A 27,864-nucleotide genomic window follows, 5' to 3' on the forward strand; every position below is an offset into this window, starting at 1 on the left:
AAATAAATAAAAATAAAAAAGGTTGCATTATGCTGCTTTGCCTTACTTAGCTTATAATATTTCCTAGTACATGTATACTAGGTTTAGCAAGCATTTGTGTATTGTGTTTAGCAAGCACTCTTGCTTTTGTTGTTTGCTTTCCAGGGCCATTACAGTTGACTGTTTCCTGTTCTGTGGTCCAATTATTTTAATATACTGTAACAATTATTTTTGTATGTTTTGCCATATTTAAAGTCTCAAATACCATTAACCATAATATTTTTTTTGCAACTAAAACGATTTTCCAGAAAAGTCACAAAAACTGCTTTTATTCTTCCAATGTTTTAATGGATCATTTTTCTTATTGCTCAGTGAATTTTGTAAGTGTGTGGGTGCCTGGTCTACCTGTTGACATTACTGTAGATAACTAAGTTTATACATAAGGGAAGAAAATGGTAAGTGAACACCTGTCTACCCTACACGAGTTCATATCACCAGGACTGGATGGATTACACCCCAAGGTTCTGAAGGAACTGGCAGACGAGATCTCAGAACCACTGAACTATATCTTTCAAAGATCTTGGAGCACCGGGGAACTGCCAGAGGACTGGAAAAGAATTGATGTAGTTCTCATCTTCAAAAAAGGAAAAAAATAGATCCAGGAAACTACAGACCTATCAGCCTGATCTCAATACCAGGGAAGATTCTGGAAAAGATAATCAAGCAACAAATCAGCAAACACCTAGAAGCAAACAAAGCAATAACCAAAAGCCAACATGGGTTTGTTAAAAATAGATCATGCCAGACTAATCTTATTGCATTATTTGACAAAGTGACAAAATTAGTTGACCAGAGGAATGCTGTCGATATAATTTACCTGGACTTCAGTAAGGCATTTCATAAAGTAGACCATAACTTACTACTAGATAAAGTAGAAAAATGTGGGCTAGACAGCATCACCACCAGATGGATTCGTAACTGGCTGACCAACCGCATTCAACGTGTAGACCTCAATGGAACTGCATCTACATGGAGGGAAGTATGCAGTGGAGTACCCTAAGGTACTGTTTTAGGTCCAGTACTCTTCAGCATCTTCATCAATGACTTGGACAAGGGGATAGATGGGGAACTCATCAGATTTGCAGACAACACCAAGTTGGAAGGAATAGCCAACGCTCCAGCAGATAGGCTTAAGATACAGAAGGGTCTTGACAAACTTGAACGTTGGGCGCTATCTAACAAAATGAAATTCAATGGTGAAAAAAATAAGGTTCTACATTTAGGCAAGAAAAATCAAATGTACAGGTACAGTATATGGGGTACCTTGCTCGATAGTAGTAACTCTGAGAGGGATCTCGGAGTCCTAGTGGACAACCATTTAAATATGAGCCAGTAGTGTGCAGCAGCTGCCAAAAAAGTCAACATAGTTCTAGGCTGCATAAACAGAAGGATAGAATCAAGATCAGGTGAAGTGTTAATACCACTTTATAATGCCTTGGTAAGGCCACACTTGGAATACTGCATTCAGTTTTGGTTGCCACGATGTAAAAAAGATGTTGAGACTCTAGAAAGAGTGCAGAGAAGAGCAACAAAGATTATTAAGGGACTGGAGGCTAAAACCTATGAAGAACAGTTGCAGGAACTGGGTATGTCTAGTTTAATGAAAAGAAGGACTAGGGGAGACATGATAGCAGTGTTCCAATATTTCAGGCGCTGCCACAAAGAAGAGGGAGTCAAGCTATTCTCCAAAGCATATGAGGGCAGGACAAGAAGCAATGGGTGGAAACTAATCAAGGAGAGAAGCAATTTAGAACTAAGGAGAACTTTCCTGACAACAATTAATCAGTTGATCAACTTGCCTCCAGAAGTTGTGAATGCTCCAACTCTGGAAGTTTTTAAAAAGATGTTGGATAACCATTTGTCTGAAGAGGTGTAGGGTTTTCTGGTAAGGCAGGGGGTTGGACTAGAATACCTCCAAGGTCCCTTCCAACTCTGTTATTCTATTCTATTCTAACCTTGTGAACCTAGCCTAAAGCTAGAACACGCATTAAAAACTTTTAATATCATACTTACACCTTTCCATATTTGTATATGTATTTACAACAGATTAACAAAATTTTGTTCTAGATGAAAGGATGAGAACTCTTTCTGCTTTAAAAATTAAATCAATAACAGTGTCTCACTATCATCATTAAGACTTCAGTAACAGCTAAACCTCAAAGAGTTTATTTTCAAAGCAAGCATATTTTGGGATATTTAGGTAAATCAAACTATTAGTATAAATGACTTTAGGGTTTGTTTCTGACTCCAAATTAGCTTAAATTGACAGAATTACCCTGAATATTTTCTACTAATGTCAGTAGGAATATTAAAAATACTAATTTACTTTTCCAATTTGACAGGACTGGACAGACAGGAAAAGGAGGCATGTAACTATTTTGCCTAAAGCAGATATTTCAATCATACAAAACTAAAACCAAAGAAACAATATCAATACATACTGATCTATGCTTTAGAACCTATGGTTTACCTATATCTTACACACAGCATAATCAATTAATAGGTATGAGTTTATGGAGACACAACCTACAATCCATTTATGTGAAGAATATAACATTTAGTCTAAAAATTGCTAAATAAAAATAGCAGCTATTAATGTAATGTTAAATCAGATATTAGCAATTAATACATACTCAAAATATGTGCCAAAATACAACTGTGAAGCTAAGGTGCTAAATACTTAGTAATACATAAAATTTAAATATAGCATGAATCCTTTCATTATGAGCTGTAATGAAAGCCAAAAGATTACTTATTTACTAATTTTAAACTATATAATTCTTTAGTTTACAAAAAATAGCTATAGTATAAATAATACAACTATAGAATGCAACAGAAAACTCATAAATAGCTTAATACCAGAGCAATATATAAATAAGTCTTCTGCACTATCTTAATCAAAAGTATAAAGTTCACCAGAAGAACTCCATTTTAATCTGTTTCTGTAAGGTCAACAGAATCAGGTCAAATGTAACTTCCAATCAAACACTGTTCAATAGGACATGGACTATAATAAATGAATATCTCCTACAAGCCTTGCCTCCTCTAAATTCAGTAGTGAGAAACTATCAGCATTTTTCCAATGTGTTGTATCATATATGTTGACTCTGACTGGAGGAAGCAATCCTGAAGGCATCTCACTGCTAAGCCATATAGGGCTTCATTGGTTTTAATTGCTAATGCAGGACTCCAACTGCAGGCTTCATATTTGAATTGTTTACTATTTTCAAATCTTCTAAAAGCAGTTAAGATGCTGCAAATTAATGAGTGATCTTTAACAGCAGTTCCATATATAGGTCACTGCAATAGTCCCAACAGGTGGTGGTGAGAATGTGAGATATTGCAAAGCCCTCACATTCCAGGTATCTCTACAATTGGTGTACCAGTCAGGGTTGGTAAAAGAGTTTCTTGGACATGGCATCCACTTGCCTATGCAGCAGTAGCTGTGACCCATGAGTTACAGAATTACTCCTTCAGAGACTGTTCTGCCCTTCAAGATAAGCAGTGGAGATGGCAGAAACCCTAAATAATGATTATCTATATCTTGCTGGGTTTAGTATCAGCTTGTTCCTTTCCATCTAGACCAGTGGTTCCCAAAGTGGGCGGTACTGCCCCCTGGGGGCAGTGGGACACCTTAGGGGGGTGCTGAGAGGCAAGGGGGCTGGCAGGGAGGCGCTAAGAGGTGGCGGGGGCGCTGGAGTGAGCAGCAGGGCATAATTCAGGGGTGAGAAAAAAATCCCCACGCCGCGTTCGAGGCAAGGCCCCGCAGGATCATCCCATTGACTTGCACGCTCTGGTGCAAGGAGCTCCACCCCGAACTCAGCGTTGGGAAAGGAGAGCAAAGCCAGAGTGGCTTTGCTCTCCTTTTCAAACATCCCACTGCCGCCACTTTCCACCCCATTGAGCTCCTTGCACCAGAGGCACCTGCCCAATCAAGTCCGAACTGAGCGATGCACAAAGTCAATGGGGTGAGCCTGAGAGAGGGAAAGAGAGAGGAGAGAGAGAGAGAGAGAAAGAAAGAGAGAAGGAATTAGAGAAAGAGAAAAGGGAAAGAAAGAAAAAGGGACAAAGAAAGAGGGGGGATGGAAGGGACAGAAAGAAAAAGAAATAAAGGAGGGAGGGAGGAGAAAGATAATGAGATATCTATTCTAGTCCAATCACCTGCTCCAGCAGGGTTAGAAGGGAGTGTGTGTGTGTGTGTGTGTTCTACTTGTAATTTACCAATACATTTTGGTTTTGCCTTCTTCAGAATTGACACTGTAATACATTGGGGAAAAGTAATTTTTTAGGGTGGAGATCTGGTCCAATGGATCCTGTTTAAAGCCTCAACAAAATGTGAGAGCTTCCTAATAGTCTTGGCCACGTTTCGTCCACAAAACCTTTAATTAATAGAAGTCAAAGATGTTTCAATGTGCTGGCAAAGATCCTTGCAAAGATGTTTCAATGTGGAAAAGGACCTCTAAACTAGGCCTCATTTCAATCTGATGCATCAGGTCTCTCTCTCTCTCTCTCCCCCCTCCCCCCTCCATCCCCTCCATCCTCCCCTTTCTTTGTACCTTTTTCTTTCTTTCCCTTTTCTCTTTCTTTTCTTCCTTCTCTCTCTTTTCTCTTTCTCTCTTTCCCTTTCCCAGGCTCACCCCATTGATTTGGTGTACTGCTCCGCTCGGACTTGCTTGGGCAGGTCCCTCCAGTGCAGCGGGATCAATGGGGTGGACCTGCGGGGCCGGCACCTAGAACATGGCAGTGCCGGCATGTTTGAAAAGTAGAGCAAAGCCAGAGGTTGGTAATTTTTGCTGCAAAGAATCACAAAAGCTTCTGGGTTGTGCACAAGAAGGGACACACATGTCAATGCAATTCAGCAACATAAAATAAAGAAATACAAATAAAACAAATCAACAAGAATCAGCAAAGCATCTCTGGTTAAATTTTATTCACTACTAGAATCTAATCAGAGATGCTTTGCCAATTCTAGTCCAATGACCTGCTCCAGCAGGATTAGAAGGGAGTGTGTGTGTATGTGTGTGCACGGCTGTCAAAACTCCAAAAACAGGTCAAGTAGTTCTGGGGAGGCCAGTCATAAATTAGAACATTTGCTAAGCAACCTGCCATTAAGTGAGAACCACTTGTATTTGGTTTGCCAGTCACCAAACCACGCTCACCCAGTCATGTGACCAGCAAGCCACGCCCACCCAGTCATGTGACCAGCAAGCCACGCCCACCCAGTCACGTTACCAGAAAACCACACCCTCAAATTAGGCCACACCCACAGAAATTTGAATCCCACCCCTGGGTGGGGGGCACTGAGGTTGAGTTTGTAGCACCAAGGGGGCGGTGGACTGAAAAAGTTTGGGAACCACTGATCTAGACCCTAATAACTTCCAAATACCTGGACAAGGCTTTATCTGCATTGTCAGTATGGCCCAGGATGGTGATATATAATTGAGTATCACTAGCCTATTAATATACCACAACATGAACTGACATATGACCTTCTCAATATCTTCAAAGAAATGTTAAAAAGTCATGGGTAGAGGACCAAACCTATAACAGTCCATATAAGACGCTACTGGATTACTTCTTTGACAACTTCTGCCTAAAACTACCCACTGCTGAAGAACAGTATCCCCCTCCCGCAATAAATAAATAATTCTGGACAAGATAGGTAATGGCTACCAAGAGGTCAATTGGGGCAGAAGTTGCATACTATCCCATCAATGTTTTGACAAAAATCATGGACAGGGATGAAATATGGTTCTATTACATGTCCAGGACTGACTGAGAAGAGTGCAGATAATCCATTCTAGGAAAGTTTGCTTCATAAAATTCCAGTTTTCTCACAGTAGTTCAACAATCTTCTCAAAAAAGGTACGCTTAGAAATAAAGAGTTAGTTGTCCAATACAGTTAAATCCAGAGAGGACTTTTAAGGAAAAGGTGCACTACAGCTTTTTTCAAAGATGCAGAAAACATCCTTTCCAATAGCTGACCACCTCTTAGATACAGCTGGCCAAATTTCTCTCAACTATCCCCAAAAATCTGAAAGTACATTAATCCAACCCATGCATTCAAATGACACATTAGCAAGCGCCTGTCATTTAATTAGCCAGTTAATATAACAGTTAGTTATCATCATGAAACCTATACATGAAGAGTCAGGAGTTCGTAGCAAAATGCTGTATAGAACAGTTACAAATGTTAAACAGATGTTTGATCAGGTTTACTTCCAGTCTTCTTCCATTAGTACTTTGGGTGTCACTACTAGGGCTGCATTTCCCAGAATTCTTCAACAAACAAAGGATCCAATCCAGGATCAGCTAGCACAGATAGGCAATAATATTAAGAGATCAGGTTGCTTCTTGCTGCTAGTAGCTAAACAGGCAGGTAATGGAACTGCCTACCAGATTCATGGGAAATTTCCCAAGTATCTGTTGGTACTATGAAAAAGTAGCAGAGATATAGGTTCTATTTAAAATATTCCTTGATTGAAATCCAAAGTAGGTTATATTACTCAATTTTAATTAGAAGTTCAAAAAATATTCAGAATGCATTCAAGTAATTTTAGCAAAAAGAAATATTTACATACATACATACATGTATGTGTATATAGATTAAGTTTGAGAAAGGTTAAGATAAGGAATGTGAGGATCTCCCCAAACATGAGAGACCAACATGTGCAATACTTTTGAAACCTGTACAAGAATATAATACAATCGCAGTACCAGATTAATGAATGCCTTAATTGAACATTTTAAAATAATGTTGCAAACTTGTAATTGTGACTGCAATAAATAAGCATGGCAAGTTTCCTCAAAAATCTTCATAAATACTTTACTACCGCGGCAGGGAAAAATAAGATTTTAATATAAAATTAGTATCAATATACTTACTTATCAAAGCTATCACTGTATTTTATGAAGCTCTCCAGTTTTTCCTTAGCATATTCTACCACATCCATATGAAGTTCTATTCCATGATTTATTCCAAAAGGGCCTGTAAATTAATATTCAGCAATTATGTGAGATTACTGAATCAATGTATTTTTATAAAACTGTACATTGATGCGAAAGATAAACTATATAGCACTAGGTAGATATTGGAAATGTATGTATTGATTACAAAAGAGAAAATTATCCAATAAAGCCTCAAACCATATAGCTTCAATACTGATACAGGAGTAAATAAAAGACTCCAGAGCATAGCAACTATTCTTTAGAAGAAGAAAAAGGAATAACTGCAGATAATTTAGTGCACTGCAGAAAGTTGTTTATTGTCAATTGCAGATCTTTGGATGGTTTCACAAAACTTTGCTTCACCTTGCTTTACAATCAAAACTACTATGTGGTTATGATGGCAATCTCATTTATGATAGTGGTAGTGCAGTTTTTTATTCCAACTGCCTGCTTCTGTTTATAAAAACCAGGAAAAATCCAGAATAGTGCTTAGTATTATTAGCTGCTTTTTCACTAAAACATGGCAAGAAGGTACAGTTCAAAATTCCTTCTTTATTTATCAGGGAACATGTATTGAATTATGTTATTTTCCTCACTTTATCTTCTACTTTCAAAATAATGAAATAAAGATATAATATTTAAATTTAAGTCTCAACTTAAATGTCACGATTATTGTATTTTTTAAAACAATTGAAGAATTTCAATTTTGTAGAAGTGGGCAATACTGACATAAAATTAAGCTATAAACATTTCCTCATCTCTGCAAAGCCACAAATCTCTTGGTAATTTAAGAAATTTTGATCTATTACATATCAGGAACACTAATTTGAAAAGCTTCTTATTAATATCTTGCAAGTTTGGCAGGGGCATAAACATGCTACTTTAAAACCAAGAATATCAGTAAACTCAGCCTATATAAAAGAATGTTCAATAATTTTTAAAATATTACCTAATATTAATCCCACCATTGTACTTAAATATCCGGTTCCACTACCCAGATTAAGAAAAGACAATCCAGGCTGAAGCTTTAATGCTTCCATGACTTCAGAATAAATGCATGGTGCCGATAAATGTATATTTCCATGCTTCCAAGCCAAGTCTTTATATGCATTGTCTCTATAGCCTTCCAGATAGTAATCACCACGATCAATAGCTCTGAAGGCTTGTTCTACTCGCTCAGTACGAATATATTGTGCTTCTTTCAAGTTATCAATTAAATCATCATTATCTTCGCCTGCACTCACAGCTCCTCCCATGATGATTGTCTTTTAACAATTCAATTAATTTTGAGAATACATTGGTAGGTACTTGTCTGATGTTTCCATATAGAAGGTCCAATCCAGTCTGGCTCAATACTGCTTTGCAAGAGAATCCTAAAAGATTTTTAAGAAGACATACTTTTATTTTCACAAATTGTAAAAATGTAAACCAATTTCAGTGATAATTTGATAGGAAAAGTAAACAATGTTCTTCGATGTCTAATGTAGTAGGCATACAGTTGCTGAATTAAACCAAATGTTCAATACACAGTGAAATTCCTCAGAATTTGAAGAAAGCCTTACTAGATGAAAGTAATCCATATCCGCCACACCAAATGGAACTAGGTCAAAACAAAGCTGGTCTGGAAATGTACAGTTGTTCCTCAGTGGAAAACAAGTCTATTAAAAGAAAAGAGCAAATCTGTATGTTAATTGTCCATCCAGAGTAATTCCCATATAGTAATACCAAGCAAAAATTTCCTTGTAAACTTATATTTTACATTCATTTATTATTTATTTATTACATTTTCCTTGTAAATTTTTACTTATAAGGAAAATATTATCTTATCCAGCACTTAAACATGGCAGGTTTTATATATTTTTCTAATTGACTATGGAATACATTATTTGACACTCAGTCTCTTTGCTAAATACAACCTTCATGCATAAAGCACTGGAGAAGATAACATTGAAATGGATACTATGGTTTTTAAAATCTATTTGAATTAAGTTTTATAATAATAAACAATTTCAGTTAAATATTGAATTTCCTTCTCAAAACATATTTGTCTCCCTATTTATTATTTAAAAAAAACAGAAGAAAAAGTGGGTGAAGAATTGTGGAGGGACACATGAATCAATAAAGTTGATTATAGTAAAAAAAATCCTTTAAAATGAATCTTAGTCTAGTAGTCCAAAGTTAAATGTTGTTACATTTAGTTAAAGATCGATTTAATGGTCTTTCATCCAAAACAATGACACTTGGAAGCCCAATTCAATAATTAACATAAGTTCTTCTCCCTAGGAAATTATCTAGAGGTTATTAAAATAGCTTAGTTTTTGTGGAACACTTACAGTAAGTTATATAAGAAATAGAACAAATATGACACCTAAAATGTTTGAGGTTGATTTAACCTCATTGGAGATAACAAGAAGTTCAAATATATTTTTATTCACTCAAGCAAATGAGAATCATAGTTGGATCATCAAATGTTTGGAAACAACTGGTGTCAGTAAAAACAGACTATATATAGAAAAAAATAACAAAGCAGTAGAAAACAGAATTGGTGGCTGGAGATGAAAAAAAGGGGCCTGTCAGCATTAGGAGGGGCATCTTCCAGAGTGACAATTATCACTCTTATCTGCAAATATACAATGTTGACACATTACAACATCCTAGGTTCTATACATCTTGGGAAGAACTAGATGTGTAGAAGGCCTATATGTTACACTCAGAATTTTCTTTTTTTAAAAAAATGGCTATGGCAAAAATGTATACCCCATACATAACCAAATTGAGTAAAAAGTATATCTTCCCTAATAGAAAAAAAGCTGTTCAAATTGCTACTACTATCCAAGTAATTATGCTTAAAGTATTTCAAGCAAGTAAAACAATTCTTCTTTCTCAGCCTTATTTCCACCCATTACTACTTCACCTTTGGAAGTTAACATATACCTGCAAGTCAGTAACACAATCATAGGTGCACAGATGACGTTACAATAAGCAAACATACCTAGAGCAATACTTACAATCTGAAACCTCTATTATACTTGAGATTCAGTAATTAAATTTCATCATTTAGACCAGTGGTTGCCAACCGGTGGGCCATGGCCCACTGGTGGTCCGCAAGAAAATGTTGGTGGTCCGCAGAGAAATGTCACCCCCAGAGCACCCTCCAAAACAATTAATCTAGGCTGCGCAGGAACACAAATCTGCCCCGCCCATATGGCCTGCGGGAACCCTCCCCGCCCACTCACTCCTTACCTGGCAAACTTGCCTGCTAAGTTGCTATTTTTCCTTTTTCCAACCATGAGCTGTTTTGCTATGCCGAAGATTTAGATTAGCTAGAAAGCAGGAAATCGTTGGATTTCTTGCTTTCTAACTAATCTTTAGATCTTTGGCTCTGCTTTTAAGCAGAGCCAACCTTCCTTAAGACTGAAGCAGTGCAGACTCAGATAGGCAATGGCAGAAACACAGATCTTGAGTGAATCTGTGATTCTGCGAGCAACTCAATCTGCCTGCCTGCTTTGCCTGATTTGGGGTAAACATTGCTCTTTTTTTTATAAAAAAATCAATATTTACATACATGGTGTACATGGTGTGTTTGCTTGCTAGAAAATTTTATGGGTTTGCTTGCAAGCAAATTTTATGTGACAGACTCAGGTAGCCGATCTCATAGATCTCTGAACAATTCTGTGAGCAATTCAATCTGCCTGCCTGCTTTGCCTGATTTCGGGTAAAAGTTGCTCTTTTTTATGAAAAATTCAATATTCCTATAAATATGTAAAATATTTACATACAAGCCACGCCCAACCAGTCACATGACCAAGCCATACCCACAAATTAGGCCACGCCCATAGAATCTGTTAAGAAATTTGAATCCCACCCCTGCCTCTGTGTATTTGTGTGTGTGTGTGTGTGTGTCAGAGAGAGGGAGGGAGGGAGGGAGGGAGGGAGGGAGAGAGAGAGAGAGAGAGAGAGAGAGAGAGAGAAGTTAGATCAGATCTTTCTCTCTCTCCCACCAACATCACCAAGCCACCGTCAGTCAAAATTCATATTAGTGGTCGCCAGGATTTAAAATTATGAGTTTGGTGGTCCCTGTGGTCCAAAAGGTTGGTGACCCCTGATTTAGACCACGGAAAGAGCATCTCATGTAATTCCATCATGACCTCAACAATTTTCTCCTTTCTTTTAGCCTCAGCTTCAAGCATCTAGACAACATCATTTCCTGATGTCATGGTAAAACTATACAATGGACACATAAAGACCATGTTATTGTTTTAGAAAGCTTACAGAGCTCCTTGCATAATCACATATTTCCTTTTTCTATCTGGAACACACCATCAAAACTATCATCTACTCTGAGGCTTTAACTATAGCTTAATTTATTCTGATCTGATCAACTGAATGGTATTAAATCATGCACTGTTAACTGATAACTTGAAATCTGTCTCATATTTAACCTGCATCTGTATGACTATCCTGTCTTCCCATTCCTTCCCTCTTGCCTCATCCCAATTAAATCCTATATCAATTTAACTGTTCCATGTATCTGAAAAAGTTGCAGCCCACAAAAGTTTAGGCCTTTTAATGAAATTTATGATCTGAAAAGTAATTATTAGACTCCTCCTGATTTTCCTCTCTCAACTGTTAACAATATCTTTCCAGTGAGCAACAGAAGACTTTCCTGTAACAAGGGTATGGAAATCTTCTTTCCTCTACCTCTTCGCATTTCCCCACAAGTGCAGAATAGTGTTTTTAGGGTCAATCAAGTATTTTACTCATTGGTTGTATAGGAATTGACCAATCAGTTTTCATCCAAGCCTGACAATGTAGGGTGTAACTGGCCAAAGTCTTCTTAACTATGTCTAAGGTGATACTAGAACTCATAGTCCCCTGGTTTCTAGCCTGGTATCTTAACTGCTAAACTAGCTCTCGTAACATATGAAATTTATGGCCCTCTCAATATTTGCTGAATTGTAACATGCTTTATAATAGATTTCAATAGGATTAGAAATCTATAATAGGTTTAGAATAGGATACCCTGCTGATTTTAAAATACACACTTTTATGACTTCTAGGTAATCATTTCCCAGTGAGTTAGCAGCTGTCAAGAGATGTGATACAGCATTCCTTTTGTCCTAAAAATGCCATGAACTGAGATAGGACATGGGTTCAAAGAAGATTTATGATTTATTAAGGACTGTATTATAAAGCATCAGGAAATATGATATAATTTATTTATGTGATCCAATTATGTGGCTGTGTAATATTTGCTCATTCCAAATATTATAGGGTTTAGCCATACCTGACTCCAAACAATCTATTTTAACATAAAAGTTTTTTGTGGCCAGGCTCTTAACACTTTCAGGATCTCAGGTTTGCACACATGGCTAGATCTTAAGAGTCATGTGAAAGGCTAATAGGGTGAGAGCTATCATGAGCTCCAAAGGAAAAATGTTCTGCTGCCAAGAAGATATGCTCCTGGAACTGCATCCAAAAACACCAGCTACTTGTAGAAATGTTGTTACTTGTGTCATAGAACCGCACCATTAAACTACCCATGGAGTTAGTTTTGCGCTAATTGAAGATTACGAATGCTCTTCAAGGGCAGTTTCATCTAAAACAAGTTACTTGAATCCAAATGACAGGTACAAGGCACAAGTGATTGTGAGCAGTCCACCAGTCCAGGAATTGTGGGGCCCTACAGTCTCCAGACACTGGAATAGGATATCACTCAGAAGATGTGGGGTGGAGATATATAGCTGGGTATCATCTGCATGTTGATGGTATCTCACCCTAAATCATAGGATTGTCTCACCCAGTGGCTTCAGGTAGATATTAAATAGAAGAGAACATCAAGCTCTAAGCAACAATATGAAAAACTGAAGACAAGCAAAGCCATTCTATTATCAAACATATAACAGGAACAGGTCCTGTTAATATGAACAAGAACAGATCTGTTACAAAATTTTACTTTGTCAAAAGATTATAGTGCTAATATGACATACTCAGAATGTTCTAATGCATTAACTTGTGTTTTTTATGCTGGCTATGCTTGCACAAGAAGCAAACAGAAAAATTAGGAGGGGCAAAGAAAGTTTACTGAAATAGCAACAATATTCTTCCTGTTAGAAAAAAATTGTTGTGAATATTTAAGACATACCCACTATCATCTCATCACCATATCCAATTTAGGGAATGGCTACTTATGACAAAAGGTATAAAATAATCTGGCCTATTTCAAGGACTATGAAGACCTTCTTTGTCTAAAGAGTTACTTATATGCATTTAAAGCATCCCTTGAAATAATGTTCTTATTTAATTTCAGCAATGAATAACATTAAAAATTATAGCTATAAGATTACAAAAGTAAAAAGTAAAGGTAAAGATTTCCCCTGACTCAAGGGGGTAGTGCTCATAGTGCTCATCTCTTAGCTGAGAGAACCAGCATTGTCTGAAAACACTGCCAAGGTCATGTGGCCAGAATGACTATACACCAAGGCACACGAAATGCTGTTACCTTACTAAGTGGTACCTATTTATCTACTCACATTTGCATGCTATAGAGCTGCTAGTTTTGCCAGAACTGGTGCAAGTAACCAAAGTTCACCCTATTGTATGGCACTGGAATCTTGAATCCAGGCTGTCAGCTGTCCAGCTGACAAACTAAGTATCTTTAACCACTGAGCCAACATGCCTTTTTATTGTGTGTTAGAAAAAGTATGTTTTGCTATTTCAAAGCTGGAAGAAGCTACTAATGTCCTTTCTCACAAACTTACTTTAAATAGTGTTATCAACAGTAAATGGCAGTGTTAGGAATGTAAATCACCTAATAGTTGGGTTGGAAAATATATAAACCAGGATAACATTTTAATACTGTCTCTTTAAGGGAATGCTAAAAGTGTAATTGGGTGTGGTTCCTCAAATGGCCATAAGATGGAGCCAGAAACCTGGGTTGTTTAGTTCTGTTGTTCTGGAGAGTGTTGCCGTTCCTATTGAGTGTTACTGATCATAGTTCGTCTTGGATTTGATGTAAGTCTGTTACTGAACTGTTTTTGATACCAGACTTTGATATTTGGATTATCCCTGGACTGAAAACTGACTGCTTTAACTGTGAATGACTTGGACTGTTTGTTTGGACTTTGCTTAAACGTTTATTGGAAGTAAAAATCTACATTTTACTAACAGTGTATCTATGTGCTAGTTGTGTGTTATTCTTCACTACTCTCACTATGTTTCCCTGGTCGCACTCATTCTCCTAACGGGGAATTACCTCAACAGGCAGCTTCATTCAATAAACATTTTTTTCCTGGAGTTAACCATACCTTTCAAATGGAGTTAATTAGCAAACCTAAAACTTATATTTTCCAGAAACAAGATTTAATTTTGTCCTTATTCTTATTCTGTTGCTTGAACTTTTGTATGAGTTGTTTGCAAAATTTGTGTAACACTGTTTTCAGCAGAAGTTTGGTTAACCAAACCAAAAACATCTTACAACACCCAAAGAAAATGAAAACTACACAAAGAATTAGTTAATCTAATTAATATTTCTGCTTAGGTTTAAAACCAAGAACTAATTCTGGATACAGATGCACTGGCTGAGAGCCTATTATCAGATGTTTACAACTTTATTTTACTGCTTTTGTAAACTGATGGAATCTGCTATGATGCAACTTCACTGGTCTACCTTCCAGGGCTCTTGAAAAGATGACTGAAAACATGTAAAATACTTTCTGCAGCTATATTTCTCATAATCATATTTTTATTTAGATGCTAAATGTACAGCATATGTAAAAACTAATATAAAAATAAATATTTAATTATCAAGATTTTTTTTTCACAATTTCTTTAAGATACAGTATCTTAACAAACTACACGTAGTTCTCAGTTAACGACCATTCATTCTGGAACTGTTTAATGTTAAAACTACACCGAACAAGTGTTATTTATGATTCAAAGTTTCAGCCATCCCAGGACCCAGATGTAATCACAATCTGACATGTAAACCTGGCAGCTGGATTGTACTTATGACACTTGCAATGTCCCACAGCCAGAAGATCACCATTTGCAACCTTCCTTGCTGGCTTCCCATAAGCAAAGTCAATGGGGAAGCCAACAGGGAAGGTCACAAGTCACTCTTCTAAGTTGCTCACACTCCTGTGTTTTCCCCCCCCAAGGAGCACAGCTACAGTGTACCTACAGCATGCATACAAAAATAAAACATGGCAGTCCCCCATCCATCTTGTCTTACCTGGTAGCAGCCACTTACTGCCCAGCAACCTGCTTGTCAGCTGCCTGAGATTTAGAACTTCCTACTAGTTTTCCCACTGACTTTGTTTGTTGGAAGCAGCCAGAAAGTCCCAAGAAGATCCTTACTTAATGATCTGTGTTCCTTGCTTTGTGACAACGGGGATTGTGAGGACTGAATTAGAGATGCAAGATTTCAAGAAATGTGGGGCAAAAATCATGGAGAGAAAGTAACTTTACAGCAAAGACTTACACACACATCCTTGTGTGTACTGTATGCTTATAATAATCAGGAACATAAAATCATACATTTATTTTAAGAGACAAAATATATTATGCACTACTTGTAACAGATAAAGAGCAGTTGCTTTGGATTTATTTCACCCTGACTGAAGTGCCATATGCCAACTGCCAGATACCAAGGCTCCTATTTGCTTCCCATGTCAACCTTCCATTTTTTATTTGTTTCTGTTAAAAGTATGAAATGACAGGTGGGAATTATCTCTTCATTTCTGTACAATATTAAGACAATTACATACACTGGAAGAGACTTCTTGGCCTTTTGGCTAACATTAAATGTAGTAGGTATATAGCTTATTGCATAATTGGACATATTAAGAACCAACATTTAATTTAGTTTATATCAGGGCATTTAATTTTCCCAAGGAGCCACATGAAAAACTGGGACTATTTGTTATAGAAATGGGTTATATATATTATTCTGTAAGAGTAAAATATTGATGCTGTAAGGTTATTATCTTATTCTACTATGCTAAAAAGGGTGAGATGTCAATGCTTTTCTTTCTTTCCCCCTCCCCTTTAGATTTTCTCCTCTTCCCCTTTTCCTACCTAATTTCCAATTTTTTCCAGTTTTTTTTGCATTTTATATCCTGAAAAACTAATAAAAATTGATGGGAAAAAAGAGAGACTGGCACTGCTGTATACAATTGACACTGCTGGTCCCTGCTCCCATCATCCTGTCCACTGCTGCCATTGCAGACTGAGCAGGTACAAGCGAAGGGCCAGATGTGGCCACAGGACATAAAATGTCAAAGTCTGGTTTATACTGTCTGAAACTAGCATCAAATGGAAAAAGTAATACACATTATAATAAAAGGGCTTAATTGTTATATGAATTCTTGAAAACAGAATATCTAAGGAATTATAACAGAACTGTCATTTTTAATACTTCATGCCATTGAAGAATTTGGTAACATTAACATCCAAAAATACAGCTCAGTCCTAAGTATGGATATGCATTGTCCCGGAAATTTTTAGTCTTGTTCACCTGAATGAGGTTTATGCATAAGATTCAGTTACTATTATAAGTAACATAGGGCTGCATTTATTTGTCTACAAGATCTATATTCCAGAATATAATTTATCCTTAGAAATAATGTCATAATTCAAGTTTCTAATCAGACTAATAATGTGGAAATGTAATATTCATATTCATAGTTATTAATCATTAGAGGAAGCCATTATCTTACTATAATTGAACTGGGAATTATGATCCTAAGCTGTGCTGCTCATTGAGCAGGTCACTATGTAACAGTGCCCAATTTTATGATTTTTGCAGTGGTCATTAAGCAAACCAGTCACGAAAGGAACTCATTGCCTGTAATGGGCATCCCCCCCGCCCCCAGAAATCATAAGTAAACGCTGGTTTCCCGCAAAAAAAAAAAAGTAGATTGTATTCATGCTGCAAATGGCCATAAAGTGCCCAAAATGCAATCCTGTGTCTGCATAGTGAGCCTGGCTGCCAAAACCTCAAATCCAGGTTGTAACTCTTTTTGAAAATTACCTGTATGGTAAAGTATTATTTATAATATCAGAGGCACTATATATCACCATATTACCCGTGGATTATATGATAAGGAATATTTAATTATGCTGAAGGATATTTTGGCATTATAAGAAACATATGCTTAATTACATGGGATTTTTGTCATAAAACTTCAGCTTTTAACTTGCACCTTTCATTGCACTACAGTCATCCGGAACTGGGGATGATGTCCAGGTTGAAACAATATTTTGAGTTTGCTTTAGGAGATAAAACAAGCAAATGAATATGTATGGCACAGAAGATGTGTAACGTGAAAAACAAATTCCATGGGGAAAAATAAGTGGACTAGATTTGTAAAACTGCTCTATTGTACCAGATATATTTAGCTTTCAGCATTCTACATGTATTATATCTTTTCAAACATCAGGAATTATCTACATAATAGTATACTTTATTTCCTAGATGTCAGAAAGTTTTAATTATGTAAATTGATTCAAATAATGTTCTAAAATATTAACTTATTTCAATTAAAAATATAATCATTCCACCCTAGGTTCCCCCCCCACCCCACCCCTAGAAATGGGTATGGGGAGTCATGGGCTTTTTTCTGTAATTTTGTGTTTTTACACCATTTTGCTTGTTCTGCTGGGATTAAGCAAATGCATCCTAGCTTGAGCATGTCAACACAGACTGTCATTAATGTATAAAAATATATTTTTCTTTATTATATTACATATCAGCAGCTGTTGAATCCTGATTAAATATGGTTTATTCCTTTACATAGGTCTGTAAAGATTTGTTCCTTATATTGTTATATGTAATAAACCCAAAATAAAGGCAATCTCAAATTATCTGGAATCTTATACAGGTAGTCCTTGTTTAGCAACCACAACTGGAACTGGGAAATTGGTCATTAAGCGATCACTTAGTGAAACCACAACTGTGCCTCTGATCCTCAGTTTTGCTTTGCTTTACAGAGCTATGAAATCATAAATGTGAGGAGTGATTCCAATGCTACTTTTTCATTAGCATTGTAATTACAAATGGTTATTGATGGCAGTCAAATTATTTGGGCCATTGTAAAATGGACTTCATTTTTCAATTATTCATTGATGCAATACTGGATTTTTGTTTTGTCATTAAATCTACTAACTTCAATTGAAGATGTTCCACTTCTACCATTTGATGTATTATTATTTTTTTGGAAAAAAAACTTTGGATGATTTTTAAAAAATTGTTGAATGAAGTAGATAAATATACCAAAGATTTTATTCTCTTGATGGCAAAATGTATATTTCTATTAAACATTCAAAACTGGCAGAGTCTTATCCCATGTCATACTTACAACTTTTATACAGGATGAAGCACTACATGATATTACTTACAAGTCTAAAAATCTCAGGAGAGGACACAGGATTGACTTCTTACATTTTCTTCCTTAATGGTCTTTCTTTTGCTTTCCCCTAAAGGTCCTTACCCAGCGAAGAAATGAGGCAAATGAAAAAGGCATTTCTTACTCTGGCATAAACCAATGCAGTAACAAATTCTTGTCCCAAAGGTGCTTTTTCAAGAAGCAATTGGACTTTCCGGTTTTTGTTTTTCTTTGAAGACATTTCAACTCTGACTGAATGGTGGGGAACAGAAGGTCAAAGCTGAAGAAGCTTCTTGGATGTGAAGCGAAAGGTCTTCAAAGAAAAAGAAAAACCAGAAAATCCAGTTGCCTCTTGAAAAAGCACCTTTGGGGCAACCAGGACCTGGATGACTGAGAATCTCCACAGACATTTAACCAATTCTTGCCCACTTTTAATTCAGCATCCAGAGGAAGCTACACACTTCAGAAGGGGGTGGGGGGGATAAACGCAAACAGGCTCTCAATTTACAGCAAGGCCGTGCAGCCCAGCAGCTTTAAGTTTGCCTACAAAAAGGCAGTCGACTTCCCTCCCCCAGTCCGACACTTAAGAGGCTCTCCTACAAACGAGAATGAGAATTAAATGAAAAACTTAACCGTTTCACCTAAGTCTCGGCGCGTCCTACCTTGGGACAGCCTTCAGCCGACATTAAAGCGATGCGTGAACTTCAGCGCCTTGGCGAAAAACTGGCAAGCACCGGGGAGGAGGAGGAGCGAAAAGAGACGCGAGAAACCAATTTCTTTTCCTCTCGTGAAGTGGACGGGTGGGGGAACTCGGGTGCCCCTCCGCTCCTTTGTTGTTCGGGTGATTCATCTGATCTCTTCCTCTTTAGCACCTCTCGACACCAAGCCAACTGGCGGCCAGTTGGCAGAGCGAGGAAGCGGCAGAGGCGACGGCGCCTCCAACTTGTTTATTTATCCCTTTTATAGTCCCAGCCACGGTTTTGCAAACGCTCGGAGGAAAAGGGGGCCGCCTCGTTTAAAGAGCCGGAGGCGGCGAGGAGCAGCCGGGTAGCATTAACAACCGCCGCCCTTCTTCTGTCCTCAGCTCCGAGCCCTTGCCTTTTATTTGTTTATAAACGCTCAGTGACTAAGAGCCTCTCAGATACGGCGGGGCTCGAACTGCCTCCCGTAAAGAACGGCAGGCGCTCTTCCCCTCTCTCCCCCCTCCCCATCCCCGGCTGCACACTTTCCCAGAGTCCCGAGCCCGGGGGTGGGGGGGTGAATCGAAGGAGGGGGGAGGGAAGCGCCGGGGGCTCTGAGGGCGGAAGAAGGACTTTCCCCGGAGCTTTCAACAGCCTTCGGAGAACTAACCTCGCCAGCCAGGTCGTTTGGATTGCTTCCTTTTTCTGTCAGCGTCTCCCCCGCCACCCCACCATCCGACTCACCTTCCACACGTCCTCTGCGTCCCGAAGAGAGGACTGAAGCTTTGAGAGGCTATTAGAGCGGAAACAAAACCAGTTTAAGAAAGAAAGAGGCGTCTCGGACTCCGAGTCCAGAGAAGACGTTGTCCACTGAATGTGGATATGTGTGTGTGTGTGTGTGTCGTGGGGTGGGGGGAGGGGAGGGGAAAGAAGGTTCTCCTCGCCGTCAGCCTCGTCCCGCCGGCCGCGGCCGCTGCTCCTGACTGTTTGTGTTGGCCTGAACGACGCCAGGAAGGAGGAGGGAGGTGGGGGAGGGGAGAAGCCAAACAGCTGAGAGGATGTAAACACTAGGGCACGTGACCCTATCTCTGGGAGGGAAGAGGAGTCGATGTATCCTTCCTTCGGACTGGACGCCCGGTTTGTTGCGTCAGGTCTGCAAGCGGAGAGACTCCGCCCCGCAACTCCACGACCAATGAAGAGGCAAGAGTGTTGCGTCAAAAAAAAATGATAACGTCAATAAAGCAGCCAATAGCAGTTGGCAATTTTTAGGCTTTGTTTTTTTACGTCGTCTGTCAATTAGCAATTCTGATAGGGAGCGATAACTTGTGAATGGAATCTATTTGTTTGAAAAATAGAAAACGTGATGCAGTAAGGATTATTAAATTTAGCTTTAGGAAAAGTTTATTTTTTCCTCAGTTTCACCAAAAAAAGTAATGATTTTATGCTTATTTTTTATTTTATTTTATTTTATTTGGTTTGTCAATTGCTTACAAGATAATAGGCATATGTAAAAACATAGTTATGAATACATGGATACATATAAGAAAAATAAAAGAAACAATAGGACAGGGACGTTGGTGCGCTTATGCAGGCCTCTTAGGAAGGGGGTGAGGTCAATAGTAGACAGTCTAAGGTTAAAGTTTTGGGGGTTTGGGGAAGAAACCACAGAGTCAGAGTATTCCAAACATTGACCACTCTTGCTGAAGTCGTATTTCCTGCAGTTAAGTTTGATGTGGTTAACCTTGAGTTTGTATCTATTGTGTGGTCTTGTATTGTTATGGTTGAAGCTGAAGTATTCATTGACAGGTAGGACATTGCAATGTATGATTTTATGTACTATACTTAGATCTGATTTAATGCTATGTTCTAAAAAAAAGAGAGAAGATGTTACTTGCTTGTATTATTTTTGCTTACCAGAATCATACCAGGTTTCCCTAAAATCTCTTCCCATGAGTGTAAATGCACATACTTATTTTATGCTAGATAGTGTGCCCCACTTTCCTGCCTGGCCTTATGCTTTCAAGGACAAAAATATATTTAAAGGGATTTTTAAAAGATGTTCCTCCAAATCTTTCATCTCAATGGCAAGCCCCCGTTCATCAATTGTATGTTAGTAAAACTGCCATTAAAAGCATATGAGTGGAGAACATCTTTAAACTTCTTCGTATTAAGCATATTTTCCTAGAGGTTAAATACACTAATAGCTATGATTTACGTGTTTCATACTTAACCTCATTTAAATCCATCATATATCACATGACACATACCTTTATTTAGTCTATCAAACAAGTATGAATTGAAAACATTGCCAGGCTATGTAAAATACAAGGTCAAACTCGATTTTTTTTTGAATGCATATTTTCTAGAGTTATATCCACTTCATATATTGAGGACCCTTTACAAATGAGAACACTACATTTGTTTTATATTTTATTATGTTTTATATTTGTTCCTGGCATGTCTAATAAAGTAACATTTAGTTTCCTCAGATAGTGACATCTTTTTTCCAGTTGGATGGGGTATTTGCCCCATTAATCAATATATATAAAAGCCAAGTACCATACACTCATCATGAAATCCCCAGAACTGCAAAGCCTTCAAACTTTAAATTTGGCACTTATGTTCCTCTTGGCTTCTAGGTGCTCATTAAGAAATGATTTTTTGAAATGACCATCAGAACTTTACTATTTCAGACTTCCGGTTTGCAACCTTTCGGCGGCGGCAGGGATTCGCGACCGCGCGATCCCTGCTGCCTTCACCGTCAAGGTTTCCCGATCCATTTGGATCTGGGGATATAGCTGCCCAGAGGCAGCTGAAGATAGGGGATCCGGCAAGGGGTTTGGGGGTGTCGCAAACCCCCTCCCCAGCTGGCTAAACCCCCTTTTCCGAGGCGGAGGAACGGCAGTCAGCAATGGCTGCCACGAAGAAAGCTGCAGCCGGACAAGCAGGTGCAGGAGGGAGGAAGCTGAAAGAAAAGTGAAAGTTGCTTCTAACCGGGACAAGACGGGAGAAAGTGACCTGGAACCTTGAAGGCTGCTAAGTATATATTGTTCCCTGTGAGAGTTTTAAGCTGCGAATATTCTAAAGGGGAAAGTTTTTTCTTTGTTCTACTCTCCTTCCTAAAGTGACAGCGGAAAAAAAAAATCTTTTTGGCTGTGGGAAAGGAGAGTGAAAAAAAGAATTAGAGCAAAATTTGAATAAGGAGAAGATTGCCTAGAATTACAAAGAGTTTAAAAACTTCCAAAAAATATATTTGAAAAGGATTTGTGATTACTTTAACCCCAGAAAGAGAAAGTGAAGAAGAAGAAGGTATCTAAAAGAAATAGTCTGTTTGGATTGTTTGGTGACTTTGGAACCTTTGGAAATTACTTCTGATTAAATCATCTGGGTGGTTGTTTGGAAAAACTTTTTCTCTACACAATGGCATCATCTATGGATGAATTGGAACTTATATATCAAAAATTTGAAAGAGAAAAACAAGGAGGGGAAGATGGTCTTGACACTATTTTTCAATACTTGAAATGGCGGTTTATATTTATGTGAAGCAGAATGAGGATGATGGGGACAAAGAAGAAGGAGAAGCCATCTTTGATGAACAAATTACTTTGACTGGAGAAGAGAAAAAGCAAGAGAAAAAGGGAAAAAGGTCTTTAAGATCTGGAAAAATAGCCCAAAAAGAGAAGAATAAGGTGAAAAGGGGACATTATGTTAAGAAACAACAGAAAGGGGGAAAGCAGAATAAAAGGGAGGTGGAGAGACAAGGGGTTAAAGAGGATAAGGAGAAGAAGAAACAAGAAAGAAAGGAAGGGATGAGAAGTCCTAATGGTGGGGAGCAAGATGTTAAGAAGCAAATTTTTTTTAGAGATAATGGATAAGCTTTATGGTTAAAGGGATTCTAGAAAGATACATAAGATTGCATTTTTATACTTGTATTTAGAAGTAAACATAGAAAATTAGAAACAATATGTAACTTAAAATGTGATAAAATATTTAACATAAATTAGTGAAATTTTTGGTTAAGAAAAGGGAGTACTGTAACGAAACATGATTTAAGATTGTGATGTGGGGGGTAATAATCTTTGAAAAGCATAAGTGTTCCCATAAAGGCATGATATTTAATTGAAATGGATAAAATGTTTAAGATATAAATGATTGTTAATATTAATGATTAGAATATGGTATACTAGCGAAATTTCATGTGAAATGAGAATTGAAGTAGAAGAAGGAGGTACTTTTTAATGAAATAATGAGCTATAATATATGATGAGGGATATAATATATAACTATGGAAAATAGGGCTCCCATAAAAGTATGTGATTTAATTGAAAAGTAATGATTTAAATGTGTAAGATATGAATGAATATTAATACTAATGAATAGATTTGTATTATTTTTGATAATATAGTATAATTTTAGAATGTACCGGACAGAATCCCAATATATGTTATGTGTTTTATATTAAGTATTATAAATGTAGGGGAAAGAGATAAAGGCATCATACTCCATATAGTGTACAGGAGAAGTTTTTTTTTTTTTTTTAAAGAAGGAAAATGAAGGGCTGGCTGGAATAGAACAGACAAAGAATAATAAATATTATGATATGAATTGAGAGGAGATAAATAAAATAAAATAAAATGGAAAAAATTTAAAGGAGAGGAAAGACATATAGAAAATTGAAAATGTTAATAAGATATGAAATGGTATGTAAAATGAATATGAATTTGAATTTGTGTCTGTACCAAGAGTTTTAACCGGGACTAATCAACTTTCAGATAAGAGATTTTTATGCTTTTATGTTTTGTTTTATGTGTATCTATGTATTGTTTATCTTGAAAATAAAACTTGTTTTAAAAAAAAAGAACTTTACTATTTCTTAATGCAGTAATTAACATGCTCTGATGCTAAGGAGTTCTACTCCCCCACCCCACCTGAAAAGAACTCTGTTCCAACTGCCAGTTGCCTCACATTCCGTTACCTCAGTTCAAACTGGCAGACGTTCCACTCCTTTACTCAGGAGCGGTCTGGGGTTCCTTACAGTACTAAATATTGGTACCTCACCAAAATCTCTACGCTTTCCACCTATGGAACTGCTTCTGGACTCAAGACGGCGGGAGCAATATTCCCTTATGTGTTTCAATCACCGACCACCACTGAGCCAACAGATTGTGAACCGGATTTCTCCTGCATAGCCCAATCACATAGTGTCATTGCGAAGCACGAGTATCCAGCTAGTATTCAATATTATCAGGGGTGGGATTCTACCAGTTCACACCTATTCGCTAGAACCAGTTGTTAACATTCTAAGCAGTTTGGAGAACGGTTGTTAGAAGAAATTACTGGCCTAATCCTGTAAGGAAGGCAGGAAGGAAACATTCTGGTGTTGCATACAGACACTGCCTGTCAGTTAACCCTTATTACGTTCTTGGCAGGACTAGACTTCCTGTCTCTGAAACTTCTCTGGAGCTTTATTTTCCTCCTTTGCTGGTACTTTGCTTGTGTGGAGTGACCATTCAAAGTTACAATGGCACTGAAAAAAGTGACTTATGACCATTTTTCACACTCAACGACTGTTGCAGCATCCCCACAGTCATGAGAGGCCAGGTGAGGAGATGCGTGCCTCGATGTGAGTGATATTGAGTTGGCCACGCCCACCCAGTCACATGACCACCAAGCCACGTCCACCAACTAAGCCACGCCCACAGAACCAGTTGTTAAAAAATTTGAATCCCACCCCTGAATATTATGTATTCTCCATCTTTAAACAATGTCACACTATACTATATTAGCATACTCCAAACCCTCGAAACTGATTGGTCCAGACGGACCGTGACCTGATTGGTCAAAACCCCAGCCGTGATTGGAGCGTTAAGAATCTACCGCGATTGGCTGTGCCGATCGCGGGAGATTCAAAGCGCTGCCATTGGCCGCCGAGCCGCAGTGAGCCCTATATGAAGGGCTGCCACGGCTTGACTTCTTTAGACTGTTCTTATTCTAAATAAAAAGCTGAAATCACTAAGATGGTCTCGCGTCTCCTTCGAACCGATCTGCACCCGATCTAACAACACAGTCCTATACAGTCACACCGTTTAGCAATTTGAAAGTTGTTTGTAAGCAGGTTTTGGCCCATAGATGGCTAATGTTATTGAATCTTTCATTATCAGGTTTTGTCAGATGTTAACTAACTTTCAATTTTACCTCCTTATATAGTATGTTGCTAAACTACTTGGCAATTAGTGGGTATAGACCATCAGATATTTTAATCAAAATATGCAGTTCATCTTCACCTGATGCTGATCAATTCTTGATCTTCCTTGTCCATGTTTGCTGTTATTACAAGTTCCTTCATATCCACATCCTTTATTTAAGCTGCATTCTTGTTGCATTTCTTTGGCTTGTCCCATCTGCATCCAGAACCACACTGTATTTTTCTTGTCAGGTGTTGACTGGTTCACTTCAGTCTCTCCATGGTTGGGTTGGGAGAAATGTTTCTGGTTTGACTCAAATTGAGATTCCACCTATAATTAGTAATTCTATCTTTGTATCTGCTGATCTTTTTGAGTATAGTTGTTACTTGTTGCTTTATTATTTCCAGTGCTTCCTTAATGTTCCTTACTTCTAGTTGATATTTCATTGTCATATATTCTTTGGTTTTCTTGTTCTTTTTTATTTGTTCTAGCTTGCTTGCATCTGATCTTACTCTGCTAATCTTACCTTCCAGCCTGATCTTCCATTTTGGTGGCTTTTCTCTTCTTCGTTGATTTTGCATCCAAGGAATTCAATTATAACTGCAGCTGTGCTATACACATACCTTTCCTATTCTTCTCTCTCAAATTTTAAATAAATACTATGAGGCTCACTCAAACCTACAATTCAGGAAAATATCTAAGAAATCTAAGTTGGTATTTGGCAACTTTGCTTCCCTAGCAGAATTTTCAGGGAAAACTACCTTAAAGCCACAAATTAGAGTCCCTACTCAATTGGAAAATGTACTTTGCTAAAATGTCTCTCTTATCCTCCACTAAAATTAAAATTAATCCATCATTTGCCTTCCCATGAAAGCCCAGTTTAATTCCTGCTAGAGCAAAAGTATGAATCCTCTATTAATAAAATAAATATCCTAGCATCCAGTTTCTTGAAGGAAATAAAAGTGTATTTTAATGCACATTTAAGTATGTTTTAAAAATATGTTTCATAGCTTTGGTCCACACATTTATTTCCTACTTTATAATGTTTCCATAGAGACAACTCCTATATTGGATTAGGCCTTTTAATTGTCATTTATCAATAAAGTTGATAAATAAAAATCCTTCATCTAAATCCCTTATTCTATATCAGAGAAGACTGATAATTTATCTTTGGCTGTCAGATAAAGAATTCCATTAACTTGGGCTTACTAAGTCTTTAATATTCTGCTGAAGGTTTATTAATTGTTTCATTAATTGAGCAAAGGCCAAATTATGGATTAAGGAACTATTAAATCACATGATTACCATATTCCTTATTCATTATAGAGGGGTAGGAGGTTCACTTGGATCTTCTTTCAGTAACTGGTCATCCTCAGCACAGTCTTGACTGCTTTTATCTGAACAAAAATAGTACATTAATAACAATTCTACAGCAGAATAGAGGAAAACCACAGACCTCTTGATCCATTCAATCTAACAATGAATTTGTCTTGATTATTCCAAGGCAATTTCTGGGAATCTATTAAACATTCTTCCTTTGAAAAAACCAGATCTTTTTCTAACTACCGTGTTGCTCAGAAAATAAGGCCGGGCCTTATTTTCTTTTGACTCCCAAAAAAACAGCTAGGCCATCTTTTCGGGGGTGACTTAATTTCTTCCCCCCCACGCACCCTCACCTAAAGCACCCCGCGGGCAGCCACACCTTGCCACCAGCCGCTCCTAACGGCTGATCATGGCAAAACGTGGAAGCCTCCCTACCCCCACCAAGTGCCTTTGCTGCAGACCCGGATATAGTGCTGGCTGCAGGCCAGGTCGGCGGGCAGCCGGCAGCAGCATGGATGTCGGCCTCATTGGTGGCGGGGCACTTTGCGCCACTGCCACTTCCTCCACTGGCAGCGTTTCAGCCGCTTCTCGGGCAGGGGAGCTGCCTCCGTAGCTTCCACAGTTCCCACTGGTGGTAATGCCTCTCTCGCCAGTGCTGTCTCCAACAACAGCAGCAGCAGTGGCGGGACAAACCCCGCTGCTGACAAGAACTTCCTTCCCTCCTGCAGGGGCATCGCTTTGCTTGACGGCGGCTGCATCGACAACGTCCTGCAAGTTGTTGAGTCATTCAGGCTTCAGTGGGTGGAAGCGGTGGCAGGAGGGTGATGCCATTGTTTCTCTCTTCCTCCAATGCCTCACTTTGCTTCCCGCCCCAGACCTTCAGGTCGTGGTCTCGTCTCCTGTACAGTCGGGCACTCTCCTCTTGCTCCAGCCGCCCAAACCCCCCCGTGGACCTTTTCCCCCTCTTTAAGTTTTCTTTACTCTCATTCCCTCTATCAGTTCCCTAAAAATACAGACTGGCTGGACAGCTTCCTCCCCACCCCTTTGGGAGAATTCTCTGGGAAGCTCGGCAGAGAAAGAAGGAGGGAGGGAGGGTAGCACCCCCTTAAATGCACTCCCCTTAAAAGCACTTCATCTCCTTGAAGGGCAGAAATAGGATGGAGATCCGCCTCCTGGATTTCTCCTGGCAAATCCCAAAGACACTCTTCCCTCTCTCTCTCCCTCCCTCCTTCTTTCCCTGCCAAGCTTCCCAGAGGATTTTTCCAAAAGGGTGGGGAGGAAGCTGCTCGGCCAGTCTATATT

General features: G+C 38.3%; 1 protein-coding gene across 4 annotated transcripts in view; it reads right to left on the bottom strand.

Moving 5' to 3' along the window:
* PCMTD1 (protein-L-isoaspartate (D-aspartate) O-methyltransferase domain containing 1) overlaps positions 1-20,218 on the bottom strand; it is a 42,344-nt gene extending 22,126 nt beyond the window's left edge. Inside the window, exons 1-4 of one of the 4 annotated variants that reach the window (XM_026670416.2) lie at positions 19,799-20,218; positions 8,550-8,645; positions 7,937-8,360; positions 6,925-7,027 (exon numbers count right to left, since the gene is read on the bottom strand). In XM_026670416.2, coding sequence (XP_026526201.1) covers positions 6,925-7,027; positions 7,937-8,243 — 410 coding nt within the window. In that variant the 5' untranslated portion in view covers positions 8,244-8,360; positions 8,550-8,645; positions 19,799-20,218. Of the gene's footprint in view, positions 1-6,924; positions 7,028-7,936; positions 8,361-8,549; positions 8,646-15,220; positions 15,392-19,036; positions 19,579-19,798 lie in introns of those variants that run through there. The other 3 variants (XM_026670418.2, XM_087961729.1, XM_087961730.1) reach the window with 3 other exon arrangements.
* Positions 20,219-27,864: the final 7,646 nt, after the last annotated feature.

This window comes from Notechis scutatus, chromosome 3 (genome assembly GCF_049901735.1).
Source record: "Notechis scutatus isolate UNSWTSFEM ecotype Mainland chromosome 3, rNotScu1.2, whole genome shotgun sequence".
NCBI lineage: Eukaryota > Metazoa > Chordata > Lepidosauria > Squamata > Elapidae > Notechis > Notechis scutatus.